We start from the raw sequence: 23,864 nt of genomic DNA, 5'->3' as shown, positions 1-23,864 counted from the left end.
GGAGCCCAGCAATGGGGCTGGGGGCTGTGAGGGGCGGAGGGGAGCTCCGGAATGGGGCTGGGGGCTGTGAGGGGCGGAGGGGAGCCCCGGAGTGGGGCTGGGGGCACTGGGGAGTCCCGGAATGGGGGACCCCAAAGCTGGACTTTGTGCTCTGGGGTGGGGAAGGGTCCGCAGCCCTGGATCTGCTGGGGGTCCAGGCGGGTGCGGAGGGGCTGTCAGGGGACCCGGGGGGATGCGGGGGGCTGCAGCAGCCCCTGGCAGCGCTGGGGGAGCCGGGGGTCGCTGCGTGCCCTGGCGCTGGGGCAGGGAGCAGCAGGAAGGGCACACGGCCGGAGCTGGAGTTGGAGGAACTGAGGGCTGGGGGCAGCGGGGCTCGCCTGCACCTGCACCTTCCCTGGCACGGTGGGATCCCGGCCGGGGGAGGGCAGGGAGAGCCTGCCTCAGGTGTGAGCACACACACACTGTTAGTGTGAACACACACACTGCCGGTGCCTGGCTCAGGTGTGAGCACACACACACACACCGCTGGTGCCTGGCTCAGGTGTGAGCACACACTCCTGGCTCAGGTGTGACCGCTGGTACCTGGCTCAGGTGTGAGCACACACTCCTGGCTCAGGTGTGAGCACACACTCCTGGCTCAGGTGTGAGCACACACACACCGCTGGTGTCTGGCTCAGGTGTGAGCACACACTCCTGGCTCAGGTGTGAGCACACACTCCTGGCTCAGGTGTGAGCACACACACACCGCTGGTGCCTGGCTCAGGTGTGAGCACACACTCCTGGCTCAGGTGTGAGCACACACTCCTGGCTCAGGTGTGAGCACACACTCCTGGCTCAGGTGTGAGCACACGGTGCTGTTCCTGCTCCGTCTCCCCGTCCTGCCCCTTTCTTTGCTGCTGTTCCCTCCCCGCTCGCCGTCCCCTCCGAGGTGTCCCCAGTGTCCCTGTCCTGCTCCCTCTGAGCATTATCCGTGTGGAAGTGGCACGGAGTGCAGGAATTCCCGTTTATCCCGAGGGGTGCTCCAGCTGGGAGCAGAATGCTTCCCAGGGAGCTGTCCCTACAACAGCTCTGGGGAGGGTCCCAGCTGGGCTGGGGGGTTCTGTGGTGGGGGTCTCTCAGCAGAGCCCGGGAGCAGCTGCAGTGTCCAGGGTGGGCAGAGGGGCTCAGAGCAGCAGGGTCCTTGGGGCAGGGCAGGGGCACATCCCTGCTGCCTGAGGGGGGATCGGGGGGATCCCCATCCCTGCTGCCTGAGGGGGGATCAGGGGGATCCCCATCCCCTGCTCCCTGAGGGGGGATCGGGGGGTCCCCATCCCTGCTCCCTGCTCGTTTCAGCTCCTGACTCAGCCCCGCTCCGGTCCGTCCCCAGAGGGCTCAGGGCACTGCTCAGGGAAGGGTTTTGGTCCTGCTGCTCTGGGTTGCTTGGGGTTTCAGTGGGCAGGCGCTCTCCCACAGGCCTGCCTGCTTTGGGAACCCAAAACCTTTTCCTGTGGAAGAGTTTCTGGTTTTGGGTGCCCTGGTGCTCTGAGCTGTGGGACACTGGGCACTTCCCCGGTGGGTTGTGTCCACCAGGAATTTCAGCCTTTTCCCGGGATTCATCCGTGTTTTCCTGCATCCCTGGGCTGTGCAGCAGAGCCCTGGGATCTCTCGGAGCAGGAGAAGGCTGCACACAAACTTTGGGAATGCCAAACCTCCTCTGCGATTCCTCTTTCGCTCTGCCCGGGGCTCGTCTCTGACGTGCCTTTCTGTTTTATTTCTGCTTTCTGGAGGTTCCTTATTCCCCAGGGCTCTCCCCGTTTCCCAGCAGCTCCCTGTGGTGTGCTGGGCTTCAGCTGAGGTGCCAGGTGCTCCCAGAGGCGCTGAGCCCACCCGGGCAGGTGCAGGAGTTCCTGCTCGGGGCAGGCCTGGCGCTGCCGTGGGATCCCACGGCAAAGCCAAAGATGTGGCTAAAACACAACTCCAGCTCCTGATTTGTGTCTTTATTCCCATTTCTTCTGAAATCCCCCTGAGCCGGGCCGGAGGGTGGATCCCAGGGGGATTTGGGATGGGAATCCCCCTGGCATTGGGAAATGGGGAACTTGCAGAGAGGAAGCACCAGCAGGGGTGGGGGATGGCCAGAGCGATGGGGTGGGGTCCAGCTGAGCTTGGTGCCCCTCCTGAGCAGGGCAATGTCCTGGGAGAGCAGCCCTGGGAGCTGCTGGCAGCATCCCAGGAAGGGCTGGAAGGGCTGGGGCTGGATGGGCTGGGGCTGGATGGGCTGGGGCTGCTCGGGCTGGGGCTGGAAGGGCTGAAAGGGCTGGAAGGGCTGGAAAGGCTGGAAGGGCTGGGGCTGGAAGGGCTGGGGCTGGATGGGCTGGGGCTGCTCGGGCTGGGGCTGGAAGGGCTGAAAGGGCTGGAAGGGCTGGAAAGGCTGAAAAGTCTGGGGCTGCTTGGGCTGCTCAGGCTGGGGCTGCTCGGGCTGGAAGGGCTGGGGCTGCTCAGGCTGGGGCTGCTCAGGCTGGGGCTGCTCGGGCTGGATGAGCTGGGGGCTGGATGGGCTGGGGGCTGCTCGGGCTGGGGCTGCTCGGGCTGGGGCTGCTGGGGCTGGATGAGCTGGGGACTGGATGGGCTGGGGGCTGCTCGGGCTGGGGGCTGCTCGGGCTGCTCGGGCTCCCCGGCCAGGCCCCGTGCCCACGGCGTGCTTCTGTGTGTCAGGGAAGGAGCTCTGCCTTGCCTTTGGCTTTGGACTCGTTTTCTGCTGCATCCCACGTGATGCTGCTGCGCCTCTGTTTGGATTTATTTATCCTCGGACTTTCTTGGGGCCTTCTTTTTCTTTCCCTTTTTTTTGTTTTTCTGTTCCCGTTCCTGGCACCGCGAATCAAGGCCAGATTTCCCAAACTGCTCTTCCCCCCTCGTTCAGCACCGAGCTGTGCTGCAGCCAGGGAGGAAAGGTTGGAAGTGGTGAGGAATTCCCAAGGGATGCTCTCCCCCTCCCTGGGCTTGTCCCTCACCTTTCCTTTGTTTTCCTTTTTTTTTTTTTGGCATCTCCCTGTCCCCAAAACCTGCAGGACTCCTTTAGGGTGCTGGTGCTCCATCCCATAAAGCTTCACTTGGAGTTTTGAGAACTCCTGTGGGGGAATGGGGGCTTTGCTGTCCACCAAAGCACAGCTCAAGCCATGGCTGCAGCACCTGGGCTTTCTGCAGACCCCTTCTGCAGACCCCTTCTGCAGACCCCTTCTGCAGACCCCTTCTGCAGACCCCTTCTGCCTGGAGCATTTCTCTCTCCCCTCGGATTTTTAGGGCTCGTGCATCAAATGGTGGCCCCTAAAAGCCTCTGAAAGCTGAACAGAGGGAAGTGCCCAGGTGGGATGGGATGATAACAGGTGGGACAGAATGTTTGTATGTCAGAGTGGGGGCTCCCTGTCTGCCCTGGCTCCGTTATTGGGGTTCACGTGTGGGTTTTTATCGAGGTGCTCGTTCTCACCCCGGGCTCTCCCGCTCCTCGCAGCCCTGACTTTGCTCTTCCCTTCAAACCATCCACACATGTCGGCAGGGAAAATATGTTCCAGCTCAGCTCGGGGCTCTCATGCCTCGTTTGCAGCAGCTTTCATTGAAACAAGGGCTCTGAAGTGGTGAAATAATTTCAGGAAATGGGACTCCAGTTTCTGGGTCACTCAGGCATTTCCGAGGTAAAATACTGCGCTCTCCGAGGCCGCCGCGGCTCTCGTGTAATTACCCGGGCCGGGTGAGGAGCAGTGGCTCTCCGAGGCCTTCCCTTCCTCCCGTAAAGCTGAATTATTTCCCTGCGCTGCCGTAGATCTCGGCAGCGCCGAGATGGATCGCCCCGGAGCCGAGGCCACCCCGGATCCGGGAAATCGCTGCTCGGGGAGGAAAGATTTTCCTGCAGCAATTTGGGCTTCGGGCTGTGCTTTGTGCCGGGGTCAGGCACGGGTCGTGCCCTGGGGACAGGTGGAGCTCCGGGTCTAACAGGGCTGGGAGCTCTGGAGGCAGCTCTGGGCTCCTGGAGGCTGCTCAGAGCTCTGGAGGTGGCTCAGATCTTTGGAGGCTGCCACGAGCTCCTGGATGTGGCTCGGAGCTCCTGGAGGTGGCTTGGAGCTCCTGGAGGCGGCTCGGAGCTCCTGGAGGCCACTAGGAGCTCCTGGATGTGGCTCGGAGCTCCTGGAGGTGGCTTGGAGCTCCTGGAGGTCACTCAGAGCTCCTGGAGGCTGCTCCAGGCTCCTGGGGCCCGCTCAGAGCTCCTGGAGGTGGCTCAGATCTTTGGAGGCTGCCACGAGCTCCTCGATGTGGCTCGGAGTTCCTGGAGGTGGCTCGGAGCTCCCAGAGGCGGCTCCTGGGGCCCGCTCGGAGCTCAGACCCCTTCTGCAGACCCCTTCTGCAGACCCCTTCTGCAGACCCCTTCTGCAGACCCCTTCTGCAGACCCCTTCTGCAGACCCCTTCTGCAGACCCCTTCTGCAGACCCCTTCTGCAGACCCCTTCTGCAGACCCCTTCTGCAGACCCCTTCTGCAGACCCCTTCTGCAGACCCCTTCTGCAGACCCCTTCTGCAGACCCCTTCTGCAGACCCCTTCTGCAGACCCCTTCTGCAGACCCCTTCTGCAGACCCCTTCTGCAGACCCCTTCTGCAGACCCCTTCTGCAGACCCCTTCTGCAGACCCCTTCTGCCTGGAGCATTTCTCTCTCCCCTCGGATTTTTAGGGCTCGTGCATCAAATGGTGGCCCCTAAAAGCCTCTGAAAGCTGAACAGAGGGAAGTGCCCAGGTGGGATGGGATGATAACAGGTGGGACAGAATGTTTGTATGTCAGAGTGGGGGCTCCCTGTCTGCCCTGGCTCCGTTATTGGGGTTCACGTGTGGGTTTTTATCGAGGTGCTCGTTCTCACCCCGGGCTCTCCCGCTCCTCGCAGCCCTGACTTTGCTCTTCCCTTCAAACCATCCACACATGTCGGCAGGGAAAATATGTTCCAGCTCAGCTCGGGGCTCTCATGCCTCGTTTGCAGCAGCTTTCATTGAAACAAGGGCTCTGAAGTGGTGAAATAATTTCAGGAAATGGGACTCCAGTTTCTGGGTCACTCAGGCATTTCCGAGGTAAAATACTGCGCTCTCCGAGGCCGCCGCGGCTCTCGTGTAATTACCCGGGCCGGGTGAGGAGCAGTGGCTCTCCGAGGCCTTCCCTTCCTCCCGTAAAGCTGAATTATTTCCCTGCGCTGCCGTAGATCTCGGCAGCGCCGAGATGGATCGCCCCGGAGCCGAGGCCACCCCGGATCCGGGAAATCGCTGCTCGGGGAGGAAAGATTTTCCTGCAGCAATTTGGGCTTCGGGCTGTGCTTTGTGCCGGGGTCAGGCACGGGTCGTGCCCTGGGGACAGGTGGAGCTCCGGGTCTAACAGGGCTGGGAGCTCTGGAGGCAGCTCTGGGCTCCTGGAGGCTGCTCAGAGCTCTGGAGGTGGCTCAGATCTTTGGAGGCTGCCACGAGCTCCTCGATGTGGCTCGGAGTTCCTGGAGGTGGCTCGGAGCTCCCAGAGGCGGCTCCTGGGGCCCGCTCGGAGCTCCTGGATGTGGCTCGGAGCTCCTGGATGTGGCTCGGAGCTCCTGGAGGTGGCTTGGAGCTCCTGGAGGCGGCTCGGAGCTCCTGGAGGCCACTAGGAGCTCCTGGATGTGGCTCGGAGCTCCTGGAGGTGGCTTGGAGCTCCTGGAGGTCACTCAGAGCTCCTGGAGGCTGCTCCAGGCTCCTGGGGCCCGCTCAGAGCTCCTGGAGGTGGCTTGGAGCTCCTGGAGGTGGTTCAGAGCTCCTGGAGGTGGCTTGGAGCTCCTGGAGGTGGCTCGGAGCTCCTGGAGGTGGCTCAGAGCTCCTGGAGGCTGCTCGGTGCTCCTGGAGGCAGCTCCAGCCTCAGGGACTTCCCTGCAGCTCCGAAGGTCCCAGGGCCACCAGCTGCCACCAAACAGGGCCCAGACGCTCCCGAATCCCTGTCCAGTGCTCTGGCCGAGGCCGGGGTCAGTGGCCGGCTTTGCTTTGCGGTGACAGGACGGTGACAGTGCCCCTGTCCCTGTCCCCGCAGCCCCCGGGGTTGCTCTGCAGCCCCTCTGCTCCTGGCGGGCTCCGGGACCCACTGTGGGCTCACCTGAGGGCCAGGTGAGAGGCTCTGACAGGAATGGTGCCACCCCTGACAGGACTGGGCCACCCCAAGGCTGTTCTAAGGCACTTCCCAGCAAGAAATGAGGGTTTTGCACGTCTCCGACACCCTGGGGCGATGAGGTTTTGGCTTTTTGGGGATCCTCTCTGAGCCCGAACACCCAGAAAGGCCCAGCCCGCGGGAGCTGCTGGGACTTGGCTGAGCTTTCTCGTTAAACACCCTGTGGCTGGGGGGGATTTGTTTCCAGCGAATTCCCTGCCAATATTCCAGTTTATACAGTTGGGTTTGCTTTGCTTTGTCAAGCCCACGAAGCGTGAGGGTGTTGTGCCTCCAAAGCAGGTTTTATAGCCCGGGCTCTTGGCCTCCTTTCCCACACGACAATTTTAAGCTCTCGCAGCTTTTTGGTTACAAAGCAAACACTCTCCCTCCTTCCCTCACACCCCAAAATAACTTGAAAGTCGGAGTTTGGGCCCAAGAGCCGCCCTGGGGGGGCCTCTCCCTGCAAAACTGAAAGTCTTTCGCAATTTCCATGGGTGGATCCGGGCGAGGAGAGGCAGGGAGAGCTGTGGGCACCCCGAGGGGCAGGAGCAGCGCTGGGAGCAGCCCCGGGTGTGGGCAGCTCCGGATCGCTCTGAGGGGCAGGAGCAGCCCCGGCCTGGTGTGGGCAGCTCCGGATCGCTCTGAGGGGCAGGAGCAGCGCTGAGCCCGGTGTGTGGAGCTCGGGATTGCTGTGAGGGGCAGGAGCAGCCCCGGGGCCGGCGTGTGGAGCTCGGGATTGCTCTGAGGGGCCGGAGCAGCCCCGGGGCCGGTGTGTGGAGCTCGGGATTGCTCTGAGGGGCAGGAGCAGCCCTGGCCCGGTGTGGGCAGCTCCGGATTGCTCTGAGGGGCAGGAGCAGCCCTGGCCCGGTGTGGGCAGCTCCATACGGCTCTGAGGGGCAGGAGCAGCACTGGGAGCAGCCCCGGGTGTGTGGAGCTCGGGATCACTCTGAGGGGCAGGAGCAGCCCCGGCCTGGTGTGGGCAGCTCCGGATCGCTCTGAGGGGCAGAAGCAGCCCCAGGAGCAGCCCTGGCCCGGTGCCCACAGCTCCGGATCACCCTGAGGTCCCACAGCAGCAGGGATGAGGATGAGGACGAGGATGAGGATGAGGAGCCAACCTGCCCCCTCAGAGCAGGTGGGACCCCACTCCCGCTTTTCCCTCGGTGTTTCGAAGGAACAGCTCGAGCTCGCTGTTCCCTCCTGTGAGGGTGGATCACGGTGCTCACAGTGACCCCCGGGCTGGCACCCGGAGGGGACAGCGGGCCCTGGCCAGGGCAGGGCTGTGTCCCTGCCCTCCCCGGGTGGCCCTGCTGACCCCAGCCCGTCCAGAGGCTCGGGAAGCTCAGGGCTGGCCACGACTGCCCTCAGGAAAACCACGGGAGCCTTTCCTGGCCGGCCTCGAGCACTCTGCTTCCTTCCTCGAGTTTTCAGGAGAAACCTCGGAGGTTCTGGAGAGCCTGGGGGACAGTCCGGGGGCACAGCTTGGGGCACAGCCTGGGGGACAGCTTGGGGCACAGCTTGGGGGACAGTCTGGGGGACAGTCTGGGGGACAGCCCGGGGGCACAGTCTGGGGGCACAGCCTGGGGGCCAGTCCGGGGGCACAGCTTGGGGGACAGTCTGGGGGACAGCCCGGGGCACAGCCCTGTGCTTCCTTCCCCCGGGCTGGAAATGGCAGTCGGGGCCGCCTTCCCTCCCTGCTGCTCCCCCAGAGCGATTCGGGGCTGCCACTGGGGGTTTGTGTGTTCTCCTGGAAGCCAGAGGCTGCTCCAGCCCCGATCTGCAGCCATCCATAATAATCCCGTTTATTGTGGCTCTCCCTGCTCTCCCCCTGCCCGCGCTCGGGGCTGGGCCGGTGCCTGGGGCGCCGTTTGTGTTTGAATGGGTTTGTTTGTGCTCCTGGCACGGCTCCCGGGCTGGCAGAGCCGCCCGGAGGAGCCGGGCTGGCCGGGCCAGGAGTTAACCCCACGGAGCCGGGCTGGCCGGGCCAGGAGTTAACCCCACGGAGCCGGGCTGGCCCGGCCAGGAGTTAACCCCGCAGAGCCGGGCTGGCCCGGCCAGGAGTTAACCCCGCAGAGCCGGGCTGGCCCGGCCAGGAGTTAACCCCGCAGAGCCGGGCTGGCCCGGCCAGGAGTTAACCCCGCAGAGCCGGGCTGGCCCGGCCAGGAGTTAACCCCGCAGAGCCGGGCTGGCCTGGCCAGGAGTTAACCCCGCAGAGCCGGGCTGGCCCGGCCAGGAGTTAACCCCGCAGAGCCGGGCTGGCCTGGCCAGGAGTTAACCCCGCAGAGCCGGGCTGGCCTGGCCAGGAGTTAACCCCGCAGAGCTGGGCTGGCCCGGCCAGGAGTTAACCCCGCAGAGCTGGGCTGGCCTGGCCAGGAGTTAACCCCGCAGAGCTGGGCTGGCCTGGCACTCGCTGGGCTATGAGAATCAACCCCATAACCCCATAATGGGGTTTTATCCCCAGACTGCCCCAAAAAGCACGCAGCCGTCGTGCCAGCTCATTCTGTCCCCCTCCGTCGCTGCTCTCCTGCTCCCCACACCAGCTCAGGGCAGGGCTCAGCCCAGGCAGGAGTTGCTGAGGATGGGCTGAGGGAGCCTTGCCTGGCTGCTGCCCAGCCCCAGGAGTTGCTGAGGATGGGCTGAGGGAGCCACGCCTGGCTTCTGCCCAGCCCCAGGAGTTGCTGAGGATGGGCTGAGGCAGCCACGGGAGCCTTGCCAGCTCCAGGAGCTCCTGGCCTGAGCCTCAGTGGGCCCTGCCTGCCCCCTGCCCCTCTCTCGTGCAGCTCCTCCTGGCCCAGCCTGTGCCAGCAGCCTGGCTTTGTGCCTCTTCAGGCCGAGCCTATTTTTAGGAGGTGGCTCTCGCAGCCCTGCTGGTTTTGGTTCATGGTTGGTGCAGCCCTCAGCTTTAATTTTGTGGTCACATTAATGTGAGGTTTATCCTCATGGTTTACGGGCATAACCCAGAATTGTGGTGGTGGTGGTAGGGGAGAGAGTGCTGGAGAGGGATCCCTGCTGGAAAAGGGATCTGTCCTGGAGAGATCCCGGCTGGAAAAGGGATCCCTGCTGGAAAAGGGATCTGTCCTGGAGAGAAATCCCAGCTGGCACAGAACAGTGTCTGCATCCCCCTGAGTGTTTTTCAGGGCCTGCAGCATTCCCAGTGCAATCCCAGTGCAATCCCAGTGCATTCCTGCCCACCCTGCAGTGCCCAGATGCAGGCGTTGGGCACCAGCATTCCTGCAGCAGAGTCACGTGCCAGGACAACAATAGAACCTTATTTTTAGAGCATTTCCCAGCTCTGTGCCCAGCATTCAGCAGGGCTGAGGTCCAGGGAGTTCCTTCCGTCTTCACGCTGAGGTTTAAGGAGAGGTGATTTTTTGTTGCTTTTGGTGTTGTTCATGGGGATTTGAGGTGCTGCAGAAAGCCAGGTGGTCTGCAGCTGGCCACAGCAGTGTGGGAGACCCCAGGGACGAGGGGCCAGTGGCTCCTGACTTTGGCAGGACACAAGAGACTCAGGTTGCCAAATCCTGGCTCCCAGCCTCTGCTCCTTCTCCAGCGCAGCTGGAGCAGCCCCGTGGGAGCTTCCCCATCCCAGGACGTGTGAGGGCAGGCCGGCTGGGATGGCTGCGGCGACAGAGCCAAGGCCAGCCCAGCTGTGGGTGTGACCCTGTGCCACCGGGCTGTCCCCACCCGCACCCCTGTCCTGTGCAGGGCCGGGGGCATGGGGAGCACCTTGGGCCTCGGGCAGGTTCATTTCCAGCCAGCACGGGTGATCCCAGCCTGGTTCGGGTGAAAATGCCCCTGGAGCTCCCCCAGAGCAGCCTGTGTGTGCCTTTCCCCTTCCCAAAGCACTCCAAAGCCATCCCAGCAGTGCCATGTCATGCCAGAGAGGGACAGAGCGAGCTCCCGGCACCCAGTCTGCTCCTGCCTCGGCCTCTTCCCGAGGGCAGGATTTATGGGGGAATTTATCCTGGCTAAACGTGACATAAATCTGAGCACACGTGTGTGCGCAGCCCAGAGCGGCTGCTCCTGCTTTGGGAACGGGGGGATCCTGCCTTGGGAATGGGGGGATCCTGTTTTGGGAATGGGGGGATCCTCCTGACACAGCCAGGAGCAGCTGGATCCATCCAGAGTTCCGGTGTCACCTCAAGGCCTGGGTGGGATTTGTCCTTGGGCTGCTGCTGTCCCCTGCTCTGCCCCCCCGTGTCACTTTTGGGATTTCTGGGGCCGTTCCTGATGTTTGGGTGCCTTTGTTCCCCCTGGGCCGGGCAGGGCTTTGGCTGCCAGCCCGTGCCACGGGTGACAGGGACATTTATCCCCATTCCTGTCGGTGGCAGGGACATTTATCCCCATTCCTGTCGGTGGCAGGGACATTTATCCCCACTCCTGTTTGCACAGCCCCCGGAGTCTGGCTCCATAAACGCAGCCCCACATCCAGCCCAGCTGCTCTGTGGGATCACAGCTCCTCTCTCCTCAGCCTTTGGGCCTCGCTGCCGTGGCTGGGGGAGGAATTCACCTCCTGCCGCAGAAAACCGCCGGTTTTGTTCGTTTGCAGCAGCTCATTGATTCCTTTCCCGGGGAGCAGGAGCTCCTGCCGCTCTCCCTGCCACATTCTTGGAGCTCTTTCTCACACAGCTCCTAAAAATACCAGAGAGCAGCCCTCGGGGCTGCGAGTGCAAGCCCTTGTCCCCCAGCGCCGTCCCTCGCTGGCATTCCAGCCCATCCCAGCCTGGAGGTGCTGGGAGCCCCCCGGAGCAGCCCCCCGAGGAGACAGCGTTGGCTTTATCACAGCTTTGTGAAATCCTGCTGTAAAAATATCAGTGGGTGGAGGAGGGAACCGTTGTTTCTCGAGTTTGAGACTGGGGGGAGGGTTTTACTTTATTTACTCTTATTTTTTATTAATGAGAACAGCTTCACTTGTAGCATAATAGGAGTGAGTGTTTTGTTATCCTTGGCTGTAATCCGTGATAAACTGCCCCTGCCATCAGCCTTGTAGTTTACCCACTGGGGAGCCCGATTATTGCCTTGTAAAACGGAGCACCACTCCTATAATCCCTTAATTAATTAAATGACAAATTTTAGTTCTCTCCCATTGAAAATATAACCGGTGCAGAGAGAGGCCGTGGATTTATTTGATGGCTGCTCGCTCGCACTTTGTTTTCTGCGCATTGCCACTGTCCCTGCTGATTTGTTTGCGTGTGGGGGGATTCCAGGGCTGGCTCTGAGGATCCCCGGGGGTGCCAGGATGTTCCCTGACCCCTGAACACCGAGGGGGGCCGTGCTGGGGGGGCTGGGCATTGTCCCCACCTCAGGAGGTGACACCGAGCTGCAGGACACCTCTGGGTGATGCTCCCACACCTTTCCAGGTTCCCTTCCAGCTGGAAAAACCCACCCGGTCCCTCCCAAACCCTAAACCCTGGCCGGGATAATTCCGTCCCAGCAGAGGGGCAGCTCCCGCGGGTGCTTTGGGGGTTTTTGGGGCTGTTTAAGGATTTCTCTCCCTTCTCTCTCCCCAGGCTGCTGCAGGATGGGTGACGACAGGCCCTTCGTGTGCGGCGCCCCGGGCTGCGGACAGGTACCAGCTGCTTGGCTTGGGGGTTTTGGCTGCTTTGGCTTTGGGGTTTTGGCTGCTTGGCTTGGGGGTTTTGGCTGCTTGGCTTGGGGGTTTTGGCTGCTTTGGCTTTGGGGTCACAGTCTAATGGGATTTTGGCTGCTTTGGCTTTAGGGTTTAATGGGATTTTGGTTTAACGGGACCGGGGCTGGTTCCTGTGCCACGGCCCCCCCTGGGCCGTGCCCCCCGTTCTGGATAAAGCCACGGCCCTCCAGAGCCAGGAGGCTCCCAGTTCCTCCTCTGGAGCAGCTGGGAATGTGACAGGTGACGGGAGATGGTCCCCAAAATGCTATTTTGGGATGGGCTTCCTCCCGTGCCCTGCGGAATTCCTCCTCCCTGAGCTGCTGCGGAGCTTCCTGGGATGAGAGAGGTGGGGGAGGCTCATCCTCCTCCAGCCTCACCTTCCCATCCCCTTTTCCTTCTGTTTCCAGGGAAAATGCTGCTCCCATCCCCTTTTCCTTCCCTTTCCAGGGAAAATGGTGCCATCCCAAAGATGAGCTCGGGGGCTCCCTGTGCTTGGTACTGGGAGGAACTGGGGACGATGGAATTGCTGCTGGGGCTGATGTAGTGGGGTCTGCTGGACACTGGGGGATTGTGGAATTCCTGCTGGTTTAGTGGGATCTGCTGGACACTGGGGGATCATGGAACTCCTGCTGATTTAAAAACACATATTTAGGGTTTCCCAGCTTTCTGGTCATTGTGGCACGAGCCTCATGCAGATCCTTCCCTCCCCCCTTGCAGGTGAACTTCCTCCTTTTGCCTTTTCTTTTATTTTCTTTTTTTTTTTTTTTTTTTTTTTTTTTTTTTTTTTTTTTTTTTTTTTTTTTTTTTTTTTTTTTTTTTTTGGGGAGGCTGCTTTTTATCTGAAACTTCTTTGCCTGTGAAATTGTGCAGGCCATTTATAAAATGTATTAGCTGTGTTTGAGCACTTAATGGTGTGAGCCCTTCAGTCACACAGCCCTAAAATCGGCTTCAAACAAGCAATTAAGGCAAACAACAATGTATTTAAATTTAATCTCCCACAATCTCCCACAAATGACATATAAAGGTGGCTGCTTCCTCCTCTGGCTGTTCCAGCCTGCTGCTTATGGGTAATTCCGACAATTCCTCATGTTAATATGGAAATGCTGGAATCCTGGTAATTCCGAGCGGGGTGATTCATGGGGATCCAGCCTGACCTCAGCCTGCTTTTCCCAGAACGTCCTTCAGAGCAGGGCAGGGCTGGGATGGGGATCCAGGGCAGGGATGGGGATCCAGGGCTGGGATGGGGATCCGGGGCTGGGATGGGGTTCCAGGGCTGGGATGGGGATCCAGGGCAGGGATGGGGATCCGGGGCAGGGATGGGGATCCAGGGCAGCGCCCGCAGAGCAGGGACAGTAGGGCTGGGGTGGGGGAATGTCCTGGGGTCACTTCATGATTTGCCCCAGCAGCTGCTTCCTTCCCTCTGTAGCTGACACCAGCCCTATCATTAATGCCCTAAACCCCTTTTCCTCTCCTTTTCTCTTCTTTTTTCCCTCCCTTTCCCCCCCCTTCCCTCCTTTTCCCTCCTTCTCCCTCCTTTTCTTCCCCTTTTCCCGTTTCCACCCAGCAGAAGCTGCAGAGGCAGCGAGGAGGGCGCGGAGCAGCCCCGAGCGCTGTGCCCGGGGGTGCAGCGGGCTGTAAACATGTTTGGGGTTGCCAGGGCTGCAGGGGGGTTATTTTGGGATTCCCCGTGCCCAGCTGCCTCGCGGCGTGCAGCAGATCCTGCCCAGGTCGGGTGTCTGGAGCCTCCCCGCAGGGACAGCTGGAGAATTCCCCTGGGAACTGCCGGGAGCGGGGGGAGCTGGGCAGCCCCTGCCCCAGCGTGGCCCTGGGAGGCACGGGGGGAGCCTGGAGCCGGGATGTCCTGGTGAAATCGAGCTGGGTGCTGCTGATCACCCCCAAGCTCTCAATTCCGGGTGCTGGGTGCTGCTGATCACCCCAAACCTCTCCATTCCTGGTGCTGGGTGCTGCTGATCACCCCAAACCTCTCCATTCCTGGTGCTGCTGATCACCCCAAACCTCTCCATTCCTGGTGCTGCTGATCACCCCCAAGCTCTCCATTCCTGGTGCTGGGTGCTGTTGTCATCCCCAAACCTCTCAATTCCAGCCACTCCGGGGGCTGAGAGCTGGGACTGGGGGTGTTGGGCAGCTTTAGGCAGGGGGACAGCCCCACATGGTTCATTAGGGAATTAAACCTTCAGGTTTGGGGAAATTGGGCAATGAAACCTTCAGGTTTGGGGGAATTGGGAATGAAACCTTCAGGTTTGGGGGAATTGGGAATGAAACCTTCAGGTTTGGGGGAATTTGGGCCCTGCTGTTGGAACAGGGAGCTGTTCCCAAGCTCTGTGCAGTGGGACAGCTCCACCTCATTAATTAGGAAATTAAACCTTCAGCTGGCTCATTAAGGCATCCAGCGCACAGCTCTGGGGCTGGGGGCTTCAGCTGCTGCCCCGGGAGGTTCCCCCGTGTCTGGCTCTGTCTCCCCCCTGGGAAAAGGGCCCCAAAGCCCCTCAGGGACCCCGCAGATGCCACCCTGGGGTGCTCCTGGCTCTCCTGAGCATCCTTGAGGAGGAATCTCCCTGTTAATGAACCTGTTTGGCCACTCCTGCTGCCCAGGGCAGCGGCAGGGCTGTGATACTGAATGTACTGAATGTACTGAATATAGGGAATATAGTGAATATAGGGAATATAGTGAATATACTGAAATATACTGAAATATACTGAACATACTGAATATACTGAACATACTGAATACAGTGAATATCCTGAGCAGGGAGTGCAGCTTCCCCAGCCCTGCCCTCCGCAGCATTTCCCTTTACAGGGCACACAAATCATCCCTCCGGCCCTAATTCCAGAGCTCCAGTTATCCAGGCCATTTCCTCAGACAATCGTTTGCTTTTTAAACCCCCCCTTAATTTCCCAATTTATTCCCCCTAAACCCTTGCTCGGAGGTGCTGCTTTGTGCAGCCTCCAGGAAACGCCGAGCCCAGAACTTTTCACAAGGCCAGAAAATGATTTTTTTTTTTTTTTTCTCTTCTTGCTGGTTTATTGTATCCTCTTATCTTGTCATATAATAGAAATAATGTTTATGGCGTCGAGCCTCAGCATCACTTGGCATTTAACCAAGCTCAAAAGCAGTTTATTGCTGTGTATACTCTGCTGCCATGGCCATTATCCCTTAAATCTCTATTGCCCAGTAATGGATGAGGCCAGGCTGCTCCTGCCACTGGCTGAGCTGGGCTTTGGGGCTGCACGGCCCAAACCGCAGTGGGTTACTCATTTTATGGGGTCTGGGGAGGGGGAGAACGGCCCTGCCCCTTGCCAGGCAGCAGGGAGATCACCCTGGCACTGCTGAGGGCTGGCACCGTGCCCCCCTGGCCTTGGCTGCTCCGGGGTGTCCAGTGTGGGTTCCCAGTGTGGGTGTCCAGTGTGGGTGTCCAGTGTGGGTGTCCAGTGTGGGTTTCCAGTGTGGGTGTCCAGTGTGGGTGTCCAGTGTGGGTGTCCAGTGTGGGTGTCCAGTGTGGGTGTCCAGTGTGGGTGTCCAGTGTGGGTGTCCAGTGTGGGTTCCCAGTGTGGGTGTCCAGTGTGGGGTGTCCAGTGGGGGTGTCCAGTATGGGGTGTCCAGTGTGGGGTTCCCAGTGTGGGTGTCCAGTGTGGGGTGTCCAGTGTGGGTGTCCAGTGTGGGCTCCCAGTGTGGGCTCCCAGTGTGGGGTGTCCAGTGTGGGTGCCCAGTGTGGGGTCCCAGTGTGGGGTTCCCAGTTTGGATTCCCAGTTTGGGGTTCCCAGCTGTGGCCCCTGAGCTGTGCCTGCTCCTGGTCCAGCCTCATCCCACGGCCAGCAAGGGACCAGTTCCCCCAGTACCAGCCTGATCCTGGCCCCGGGAGCAGCTCCTGTGGTGGCAGCTGCAGGAGCTGCAGGGGTGGGAGCTGCAGGAGCTGCAGGAACTGCAGGGATGGGAGCGGCCGGGGGGGGAGCTGCAGGGGTGGGAGCTGCAGGCCGTGCAGGGGTGGGAGCTGCAGGAGCTGCAGGAACTGCAGGGATGGGAGCTGCAGGGGTGGGAGCTGCAGGAGCTGCAGGGGTGGGAGCTGCAGGAGCTGCAGGGGTGGGAGCTGCAGGGGTGGGAGCTGCAGGAGTTGCAGCCTCGCAGGGCCGCGGGGGCAGCGGGGCTGGCTCCAGGAGCTCTGGGGCTCTTGGCAGCAAAAGGGGGAATTGGATTAATTTGGGCCGTAACTCCTGGGCTGTCAGCAGAGCCCAGCCATCTCCCCACCTCCCGCCAAAGGTATTTTTGGAGGTGGGGAGGGGGAAGGCTAATTTTGAATAATAATAAGCTTGAGAAGGCATCTGAAACCAGTAAACGTTTATTTTTTACACTCCTATAACTTAAAAACGGCCAAACCAATTTAAACCAAATTGGATAATAAAAAATATTGCTCCTAGGCTGAGCCCCTGTTTGCCAAGTTCCAGCCTAGAATGAATTTTTATGGCCAAATTATAAACCCCCTAGAAATGAAGGTTTAAAATGGAAATGTTGACAGACCTTTAACTACAAAAGCACCGTAATAGAACTTCTTTTTTTCTAAAATGGCCGGTTTAAAATATAATTAAGACTTAAATATTATTTAATAGCAGCATTTCCTGTAAGTTAAAATCTTTATCATTCCTCTGGCCGGGATTCCTTGGCAGTCCTTGGAAGCGTTCTGTGGCGGGAGCGCGTGCGGGCCACGGCCTCGGCTGTCACCCGGAGCTGGGGACACAGGCTGGGCAGTGTCCTGAGTGCTGGATGGACACGGGCTGGGCAGTGTCCTGAGTGCTGGATGGACACGGGCTGGGCAGTGTCCTGAATTCCAGCTGGACACGGGCTGGGCAGTGTCCTGAGTGCTGGATGGACACGGGCTGGGCAGTGTCCCAAATTCCAGCCGGGAGCCGGGGCCAGCCTCGGTTTCCCGAGGCTCTGGGGGGCACCGGCCCCGGGTCGTGCCCCGGGGAGAACGAGCGGCTCCGAGCCCCGGGCTGGTCACCCCGGGCGGTTCCCAGCACTGCCCCAGCCCTGCCGGGCTCCTGGGGACGCCGGGATGAGCTGGGAACGGGCTGGGAACGAGCCGGGAACGAGCCGGGATGAGGCTGGAAGCTCGGTGCCGCAGTGTCCTTGCAGGGAAGGATTTCTGCTGCAAAGCCTGCTCAGGCTTCTCCCTGCTCCCTTCCCGAGGGGTGCACGGCTCATCCTGGCCCCGTGCTGGCCTCCAGCCACGGGCAGCGTGGCACCGGCCCAGGGTGGCACTGGCCCCAGGGGTGGCACTGGCCCAGGGTGGCTCTGGGTTCAGGGTGGCTCTGGGTTCAGGGTAGTACTGGTCTGGGGTGCACTCCGCAGAGCATCCCAGCCCCTGGATTCGTGGGCATTCCTCAGGGCTTTACTCTGGGTTTACTACTCGTCCTCGTGCCCCTCGAGCAGGTTTGGAGCTCCTCAGGTTTCTCATGAGTTGAATTTCTGATTTATTTGGGTTTGTGTTTTTGTGCTGAGCCCCGGGGCTGGTCTCCACTCGCAGCAGCAGCAGCAGGGAATGAGGAGGGAGGGAGGGTTCCTCTCTCTTGGGAACAGGATCAGGGAGGGTGCCTCTCTCTTGGGAACAGGATCAGGGAGGGTTCCTCTCTTCAGGGCTGCAGAAATCCCCTGCAGGAGCTGGGCCGTGCCCTCACAGGGGGTGGCTCCTTCTGGTTTGGATTTAGAGCCTTTCACACCCACGGAGTTGCTGCTTTGGGCAGAGGGAGCTGAGCCAGGTCCTCACCTGGAGCTCTGCTCTGTCCCAGAAATGCAAATTGTGCTGCCAGGGGCTGAACCAGGCTCGGGCTGAGCCAGGCTCGGGCAGAACCAGGCTCGGGCTGAGCCAGGCTCGGGCTGAGCCAGGCTCGGGCTGAACCAGGCTCGGGCAGAACCAGGCTCGGGCTGAGCCAGGCTCGAGCTGAGCCAGGCTCGGGCGTTTCTGTGCTCGGGGGCTCGGGGAGCAGCAGAAAGCAGCTCTGAACCAAAGCTGGAGCCTGAGCCCGGATCAGAGCTGGGCCTGGCCTGGGTTTCTCTCGGGAACTGCGAATCCTGCGTGTTGTTTGTCCCTAGAACCCACGGAAATGGGGCTGTGGCTGTGGGGGCTGCTTGGCCGGGGAGGGAGGGGTCTCAAAGTGCAGCCAAAGCTGCCAAAGCCTCGGGGTCTGAGCTTTCCCTCCCTCCCCGAGCTCTGGGTGTTTTCCTGGCAAGTGCAATATTTCCCGGTGTTAAACCCAGCATTTTGAAGTCAAGGCTGTTTGGTTTTGAAGCCTCGCTCGCTCCCTGCCTGCTGCTCTGAGACAACTGTAAATCCTTTTTATTTTACTGTGAGAACAAATCACTTATTCCTCGGAGCAGCAGCTCTGACAAAGACCTCGTTATCAGCATCATGGATATCCCAGCATCAGCACCGCAGCAGGGGTGGGGCTGCGAGGGAGAAGGATTTATCCAGCCCTCAAAAAGGTGCCTGAGTTCGCAGGATTTTCTGTAAACTTGCTGTCTAAAATCCAGCCAAGCTGTCACTCCACGATTTAAAAACCCCAGGCAGGAGGAGGAGGAGGGGGAGCGTGCCGGGGTCGGTCCCTTCCCCGCTGGTGCCGAGGGTTCCGTGGGCTGGGGAGGACTGGCAGCTTTCCCCGTGCCCTGCTTTTATTTAAACACCCAAACAATCGGGGTTTGCCTCCCGAGCCGCTCCCCCGCTCGCTCCCAGCCCGAAATCCGCCCTTTTTCTCCCAAGGATGCTTTGTTGGCTGCGGAGGCCGCTCCGCCCCTCTGCGGCAGCCGCGGGATGCATGCGGCTCTGGCAGCGGGAGCACTGGGAACACTGGGAATACTGGGAGCACTGGAGCGCGGGCAAACAGGACACAGCGTGTCCCGATTTCCAGGGGTCCAGAACTGCCGGCAGCAGGGTGAAAAAGCCCTTGAATGCCGTGTTTTTAGAGAAATACGTGGGATTGTCACTCGGGTGTTTTGGACTTTCGGGGTTTTTTTTGCTGACGTTTTCGCCCTCAGTTTCTCGCTGCTGTGTGTGAGAGCCTGTCTTGCGGTCGGGTTTGGGGTCGGTAAAGGGGGTTTGGGGTCCATAAAGGGGGTTCGGGGTCGGTAAAGGGGGGCTCGGGGTCCATAAAGGGGGTTCAGGGTCCGTAAAGGGGGCTCGAGGTCCATAAAGGGGAGTCGGGGTCCATAAAGGGGGTTCAGGGTCCGTAAAGGGGGTTCAGGGTCCGTAAGGGGGCTGGCAGTGCCGGCAGGAGCGGGGTGGGCGCTCCGGGCTGGCTCCACGTCCTCCTGCACAAAGGGCTGGGGATGGAGGGGCTCAGCAGAGGAAAAAACCACATTTGGGGTTTTTCCTAAAGACCGGAGCCCGGGCCAGGCTCCAGCATCCCCGCGGGGCCGGGCCGAGCGGGGCCGGGCCGAGCGGGGCCGGCGCTGCCCGGGCTCCGGGCTGCGGTTCGGCCGAAGCGCGCTCGCGGAGCGCGGCACAAAAGCGAAACTCGGGCTGGGAGAGGCCGAGCGCGGCTCGGGCTCCTCCCGCCCCTCCATCCTCCCTAAATCTCGGAGCCCCAGCGCCGCTTGAACACCTGCTTAAGCACCGCGGCTTCCTGCGCTCGGCCCAGCTGCCGTGCTCAAGTGATTTTTTTTTTTAATCTTTTATATGCCGGATTAAAACAATAAAAACATTAAAGTCCTAAAATCCCCGCAGGGAATAGAGATGCAGACAATACAGATTTGTGCGAGAGGGCTGGGCCGGGCTGGGCTGGGGGGGCTTTGCGGCAGCGCACAAGGAGCTGCGAGCCGGGAGCGGCCGGGGGGCTTTGGGGTGTTATCTCGGGATTTTGTAAACGGGAGTGTCTGCGGGGCCGGGGGAGGGCTTGGTGCTCACCGGGACGGTGGCCAGGGGCTCAGAGCATCGCCCCCGGCTGCAGACGAGGGGCTGAGTCGTGTCTCAAACCCCTCGTCTGGAGAATAAAGCCCCGAGGAGCGGGAATGGAGGGGAGCGCTGATGTGATGGTTCCGTCAGGGCTTTTCCCTCCCCTGCCCTTTTGTTGTGGGGCTCCGGCACCTGCGGAGTCACCCGGAGGGGATCCCGGTGCCCCGCGGTGCCGGGAATTCGGGAATGAGCCCTTCCCGGTGCCCCGCAGTGCCGGGAATTCGGGAATGAACCTTTCCCGGTGCCGTGCAGGTCCAGGAATTCAGGAATGAGCCTTTCCCGGTGCCCTGCAGGTCCAGGAATTCAGGAATGAGGTTTTCCCAGTGCCCTGCAGTGCTGGAAATTCGGGAATGAGGTTTTCCCGGTGCCCTGCAGTGCCGGGAATTCGGGAATGAGGTTTTCCCGGTGCCCTGCAGTGCCCAGGGCTCAGCTCTGAGCCCTCCCTGCCCAGCAGCACCCCTGCAGCTCCCTCCTGCCCTGCTCCCTGCCCGTGCCTGGAGCTGGGGATCAGCCCCAGCTCGTGGCTCTGGGGCTGGGCAGACAATGCCCAGCCCTGGTTTGCTGTTAAAGCCCCGTGCCAGAGCCGGGCTGGTGCTGCCGCAGAGCCCCGGCCTCTGCAGAGCTCCAGAGCAGAATTCCAACGCCTTCTGCTCCCTGCGAGGTTTTACTGCCTGCAGTTGGGCAGGAGGAGCGGCTCAGACTCCTCAAGGATGGGTTTTGGTGACCTTGGCTTTGTGTTTCCACATCACTGCACCAGCACCTCGCCGTGGATGTGGGGGGAGCTGCTGGAAAGGTGCTCCGAGCCCCTCAGGGCTGGGTCTGCCCAGGGGCTGCAGGTGGGAGGTTTGGGGCTGTCAGGACGTGATTTGGGAGCCAAGTGCTGCTGGGAGGCTCCGGCTTTGCTGGGAATTGTGTCGGGATTGTGTCAGTGTTTGCTCCCCGAGCCCGATCCCGACTGGGCTCAAACCTCCCCGTGTGAGTCCCTGCTGGGAAAAGGGAGAAAAGCAAGGAGCCTCTGCCACAAAACCCCTGGCTGGAAAAACCGAGCACCTCTTGAAAACTGACTGCAGACGATTTTGGGGGAAGAAAGAGGGATCTGGGAGCTGCAGGATGGAGTCAGGCATGGGAGTGTGCTGGGAGAAACCATAAATCTCCGGGGAGAAGAGGGTCACTGAGAACTCATCAGGGTGGGAGCAGCAGCTCCGCGTTAATGTGCCCATAAATCCCCGTTCCGATAAAACAGGTGGCTCTTCCGAGAGGCAAAAAGAGGCAAACGCCGATTTTTTTTCTGCTGCTGCTGCTGCTGCTGCTGCTCTCCTTTTTTAAAAGCTTTAATTACCGCAGTGCTGACGGCTCGGCGCAGGCAGGAGCCGGGAATGCGGCTGGATGTGGGAAGCAGGGGCAGGGAAGGAGGGAAGGGAGCTGCAGGATGGCCAAAATCTCCAGGGGGAGGCACAAAAATGAGTTTTTATACAGGAATTGAAGCACAAAAAAAGAGTTTTTATACAGGGATCGAGGGTGGCATGGATGGGAAAATTCTGGTTCTTTGGTTCTGGGCATGGGGAAGGTGAGGGGACCTGCAGGGTGGAAACGGAGCTCTGGGGAAGCTCTGGGAGCTCCATGGACAGGGAGGGTGCAGGACAGGATTGCACTGCCCCAGCCTGGCCTGGGACACCTCAGGGGTGAAACACCCACGGCTCCCCTGGGGCACGGCCAGACCCAGGGATTCCTGCAGCTCCTTCCCAAATGTCCCCAGATCTCAGTTTGCCCCCCTGTTTTGTGCCTCTCCCACCCCTCAGTAATTCCCTCTCCCCGTTTTTGGGTGGTTTTTAACTCCAGGCACCTCTGGATCCGTGGGTCCCCGCAGCTTTTCCCTCCACGCCACCGTTACAGGGGACAAACCCCAAACCTCGGAGTGACTCGAATTCTCTTTGTGTTTGACCTGCTGCCCTTCCCAGGCAGCTGCTGCTGCTGCTGCAGCTTCCCCAGGAGATAAATCCACACAAAAACCCCTTTTCCAGGCGACAAAGCCATCAGCAGAGGCTCCACTCCGTGAATGGGTGGGCACATTCCCAAATTGCGCTGAATTGAAGGAAATCACCATTCCAGGGCCTTAAAAAGCTGAATGGGGCCGTGGCATCCTCCGAGTGATTGTGGTGAGTCCCAAGGTCAAGGCTGAGCCACGGCGGCGCTTCCAGCCCAGCCTGGGCACAGCCGGCTCCCTCGGAGCCCCCTCTGCTTAGGGCTTGTTTTGGGGTCGTGGAGCTGACGTTTGGGTTAGGCCTTGCTTGGGTTAGGGCTTGTTTTGGGGTCCTGGACTTGACATTTGGGTTAGGGCTTGTTTTAGGGTCATGGAGTTTGGGTTAGGGCTTGTTTTGGGGTCCTGGACTTGACATTTGGGTTAGGGTTTGTTTTAGGGTCACGGAGCCGATGTTTGGGTTAGGGTTTGTTTGGGTTAGGATTTATTTTGGGGTCATGGAGCCAACATTTGGGTTAGGATTTTTTTTTTAGGGTCGTGGCGTTTGGGTTAGGGTTTGGGTTTGTTTTAGGGTTGTGGCATTTGGGTTAGTGTTTGTTTTGGGGTCGTGGAACTGATGTTTTGGTTAGGATTAGGGTTAGGGTTTGTTTTGGGGTCGTGGAGCCGACATCTGGGGCCGTAGCTGCATTTGGGAAGGGCCATGACTGCCTTGGGGAAGGGGCTGTCAGTGCATTGGGGAGGGGGCTGTTGGTGCCGTGGGGAGGGGGCCTGTGGCTGTTTGGGGAAGGGGCTGTGCCGTGGGGAGGGGGCTATCAGTGCATTGGGGAGGGGGCTGTCGGTGCCGTGGGGAAGGGGCTGTGACTGTTTTGGGAAGGGGCTGTCAGTGCCGTGGGGAGGGGGCTGTGGCTGTTTGGGGAGGGGGCTGTCGGTGCCCTGGGGAAGGCCCCGTAACTGCCTTTGTTCCCGGGCTGGTTCCGTGCGCGGCCCCGCCGCCTCCCCGCCGTGCGGGGCCGTGTGCGGCCGGGCGAGGATTGATGGCCCGCCCAAGGTCACTCGGCGGGGCTGTGGCGCTGCCGGGACGCGGGGCTGGCACCGTGATTCACTCCCGAGCGGCATCCCGGGGGATGCGGGGCCGGCTCCGCTGGCGCTCCCGCGGCGGCTCCAGCCCTGCTCACCCCGGCCGTCACCGGGGGCCGCTGCCCTCGCCTCCCGCGGCAGCCGTAATTAACACCCGGCTGTTAATCACCCGCGCTCGGATGGAGAGGAAAGCGGGGTTTCAGAGCGCTCCGCCGTGCTCGGGGATCGCGGCGTCCCGCGGGGTTTTGGGGGTGCAAAAACCCCATCCCGCGGGGTTTTGGGGGTGCAAAAACCCCATCCCGCGGGGTTTTGGGGGTGCAAAAACCCCATCCCGCGGGGTTTTGGGGATCCGCTCCGTGGAGCCAGCTGTGCCCAGCTGTGCCCAGCTGTGCAAACCACGGCGCTGCTCCAGCCCAGGTGCTCCATAACCCAGCTCGTCCGTCTGCTCCTTCCCAAAGCCCAGAGCTCGGGAGATCCCTGGGTTTGGTGGTGAGGAATCCCACGGGATCGCCCCGTGCCCGGCGTTCCTGTGCCAGCTCCGCTCCCGGAGCTCGGCTCTGCCCGGGGAGATTCCCCTGAAATTCAAGGGGAAAATGAGAAAGGGCCGCGGAATGCGGAGCCGCTGGAGGGTTTTGCCCCGGACGTCCTTGGCTCCTCACGTACCGAGCCAGATGCTTCCTCCCCCCTGCCCAACACCTGCATTCCGGGAGGGGGCTGTGCCTGAGAAGCCCTTTGGGATAAGCGAAGCCATAGAAATGTAAATTAAATTATTTACCTACTCCCAGTTAAAAGCTCTGCCCTTCTGGCCAAGGAGGATCGCGGTGGGATGGGGCGGGCTCCAGAACCCGCTTAGCTCTTTGTGCAAAATGGCAGGGAACTTTGGGGAGTATCCTACCAAAAAAATTTATCTGAGCAAACAAGGGAGAAGGGGAAAAAAAAAAAAAATCTCAATTTTGGTGCTTTGCACAATGTTCTGTGGGGCTGCTGGGCCGGGGATTCCTCAGAGTTTGGTTATTATTCTTATTCCTCCTTTTTTTTTTTTTTTTTTCCCACAACA

The 23,864-nt window shown here is 60.6% G+C and overlaps 1 protein-coding gene across 4 annotated transcripts in view; it reads left to right on the top strand.

Annotated features, from left to right (window-relative positions):
• LOC121356090 (cyclic AMP-dependent transcription factor ATF-7) overlaps positions 1 to 23,864 on the top strand; it is a 43,170-nt gene that overhangs the window by 208 nt on the left and 19,098 nt on the right. For all 4 annotated transcript variants that reach the window (XM_041472175.1, XM_041472173.1, XM_041472174.1 and 1 more), the window contains exon 2: positions 11,673 to 11,731. In XM_041472175.1, the coding sequence (XP_041328109.1) occupies positions 11,684 to 11,731 (48 nt within the window). In that variant the 5' untranslated portion in view covers positions 11,673 to 11,683. The remainder of the gene's footprint in view (positions 1 to 11,672; positions 11,732 to 23,864) is intronic.

Source organism: Pyrgilauda ruficollis, unplaced genomic scaffold, assembly GCF_017590135.1.
Source record: "Pyrgilauda ruficollis isolate IOZ18807 unplaced genomic scaffold, ASM1759013v1 scaffold280, whole genome shotgun sequence".
NCBI lineage: Eukaryota > Metazoa > Chordata > Aves > Passeriformes > Passeridae > Pyrgilauda > Pyrgilauda ruficollis.
Note: the sequence above shows the minus strand (reverse complement) of the source record. Positions and strands in the feature narration are given on the sequence as shown.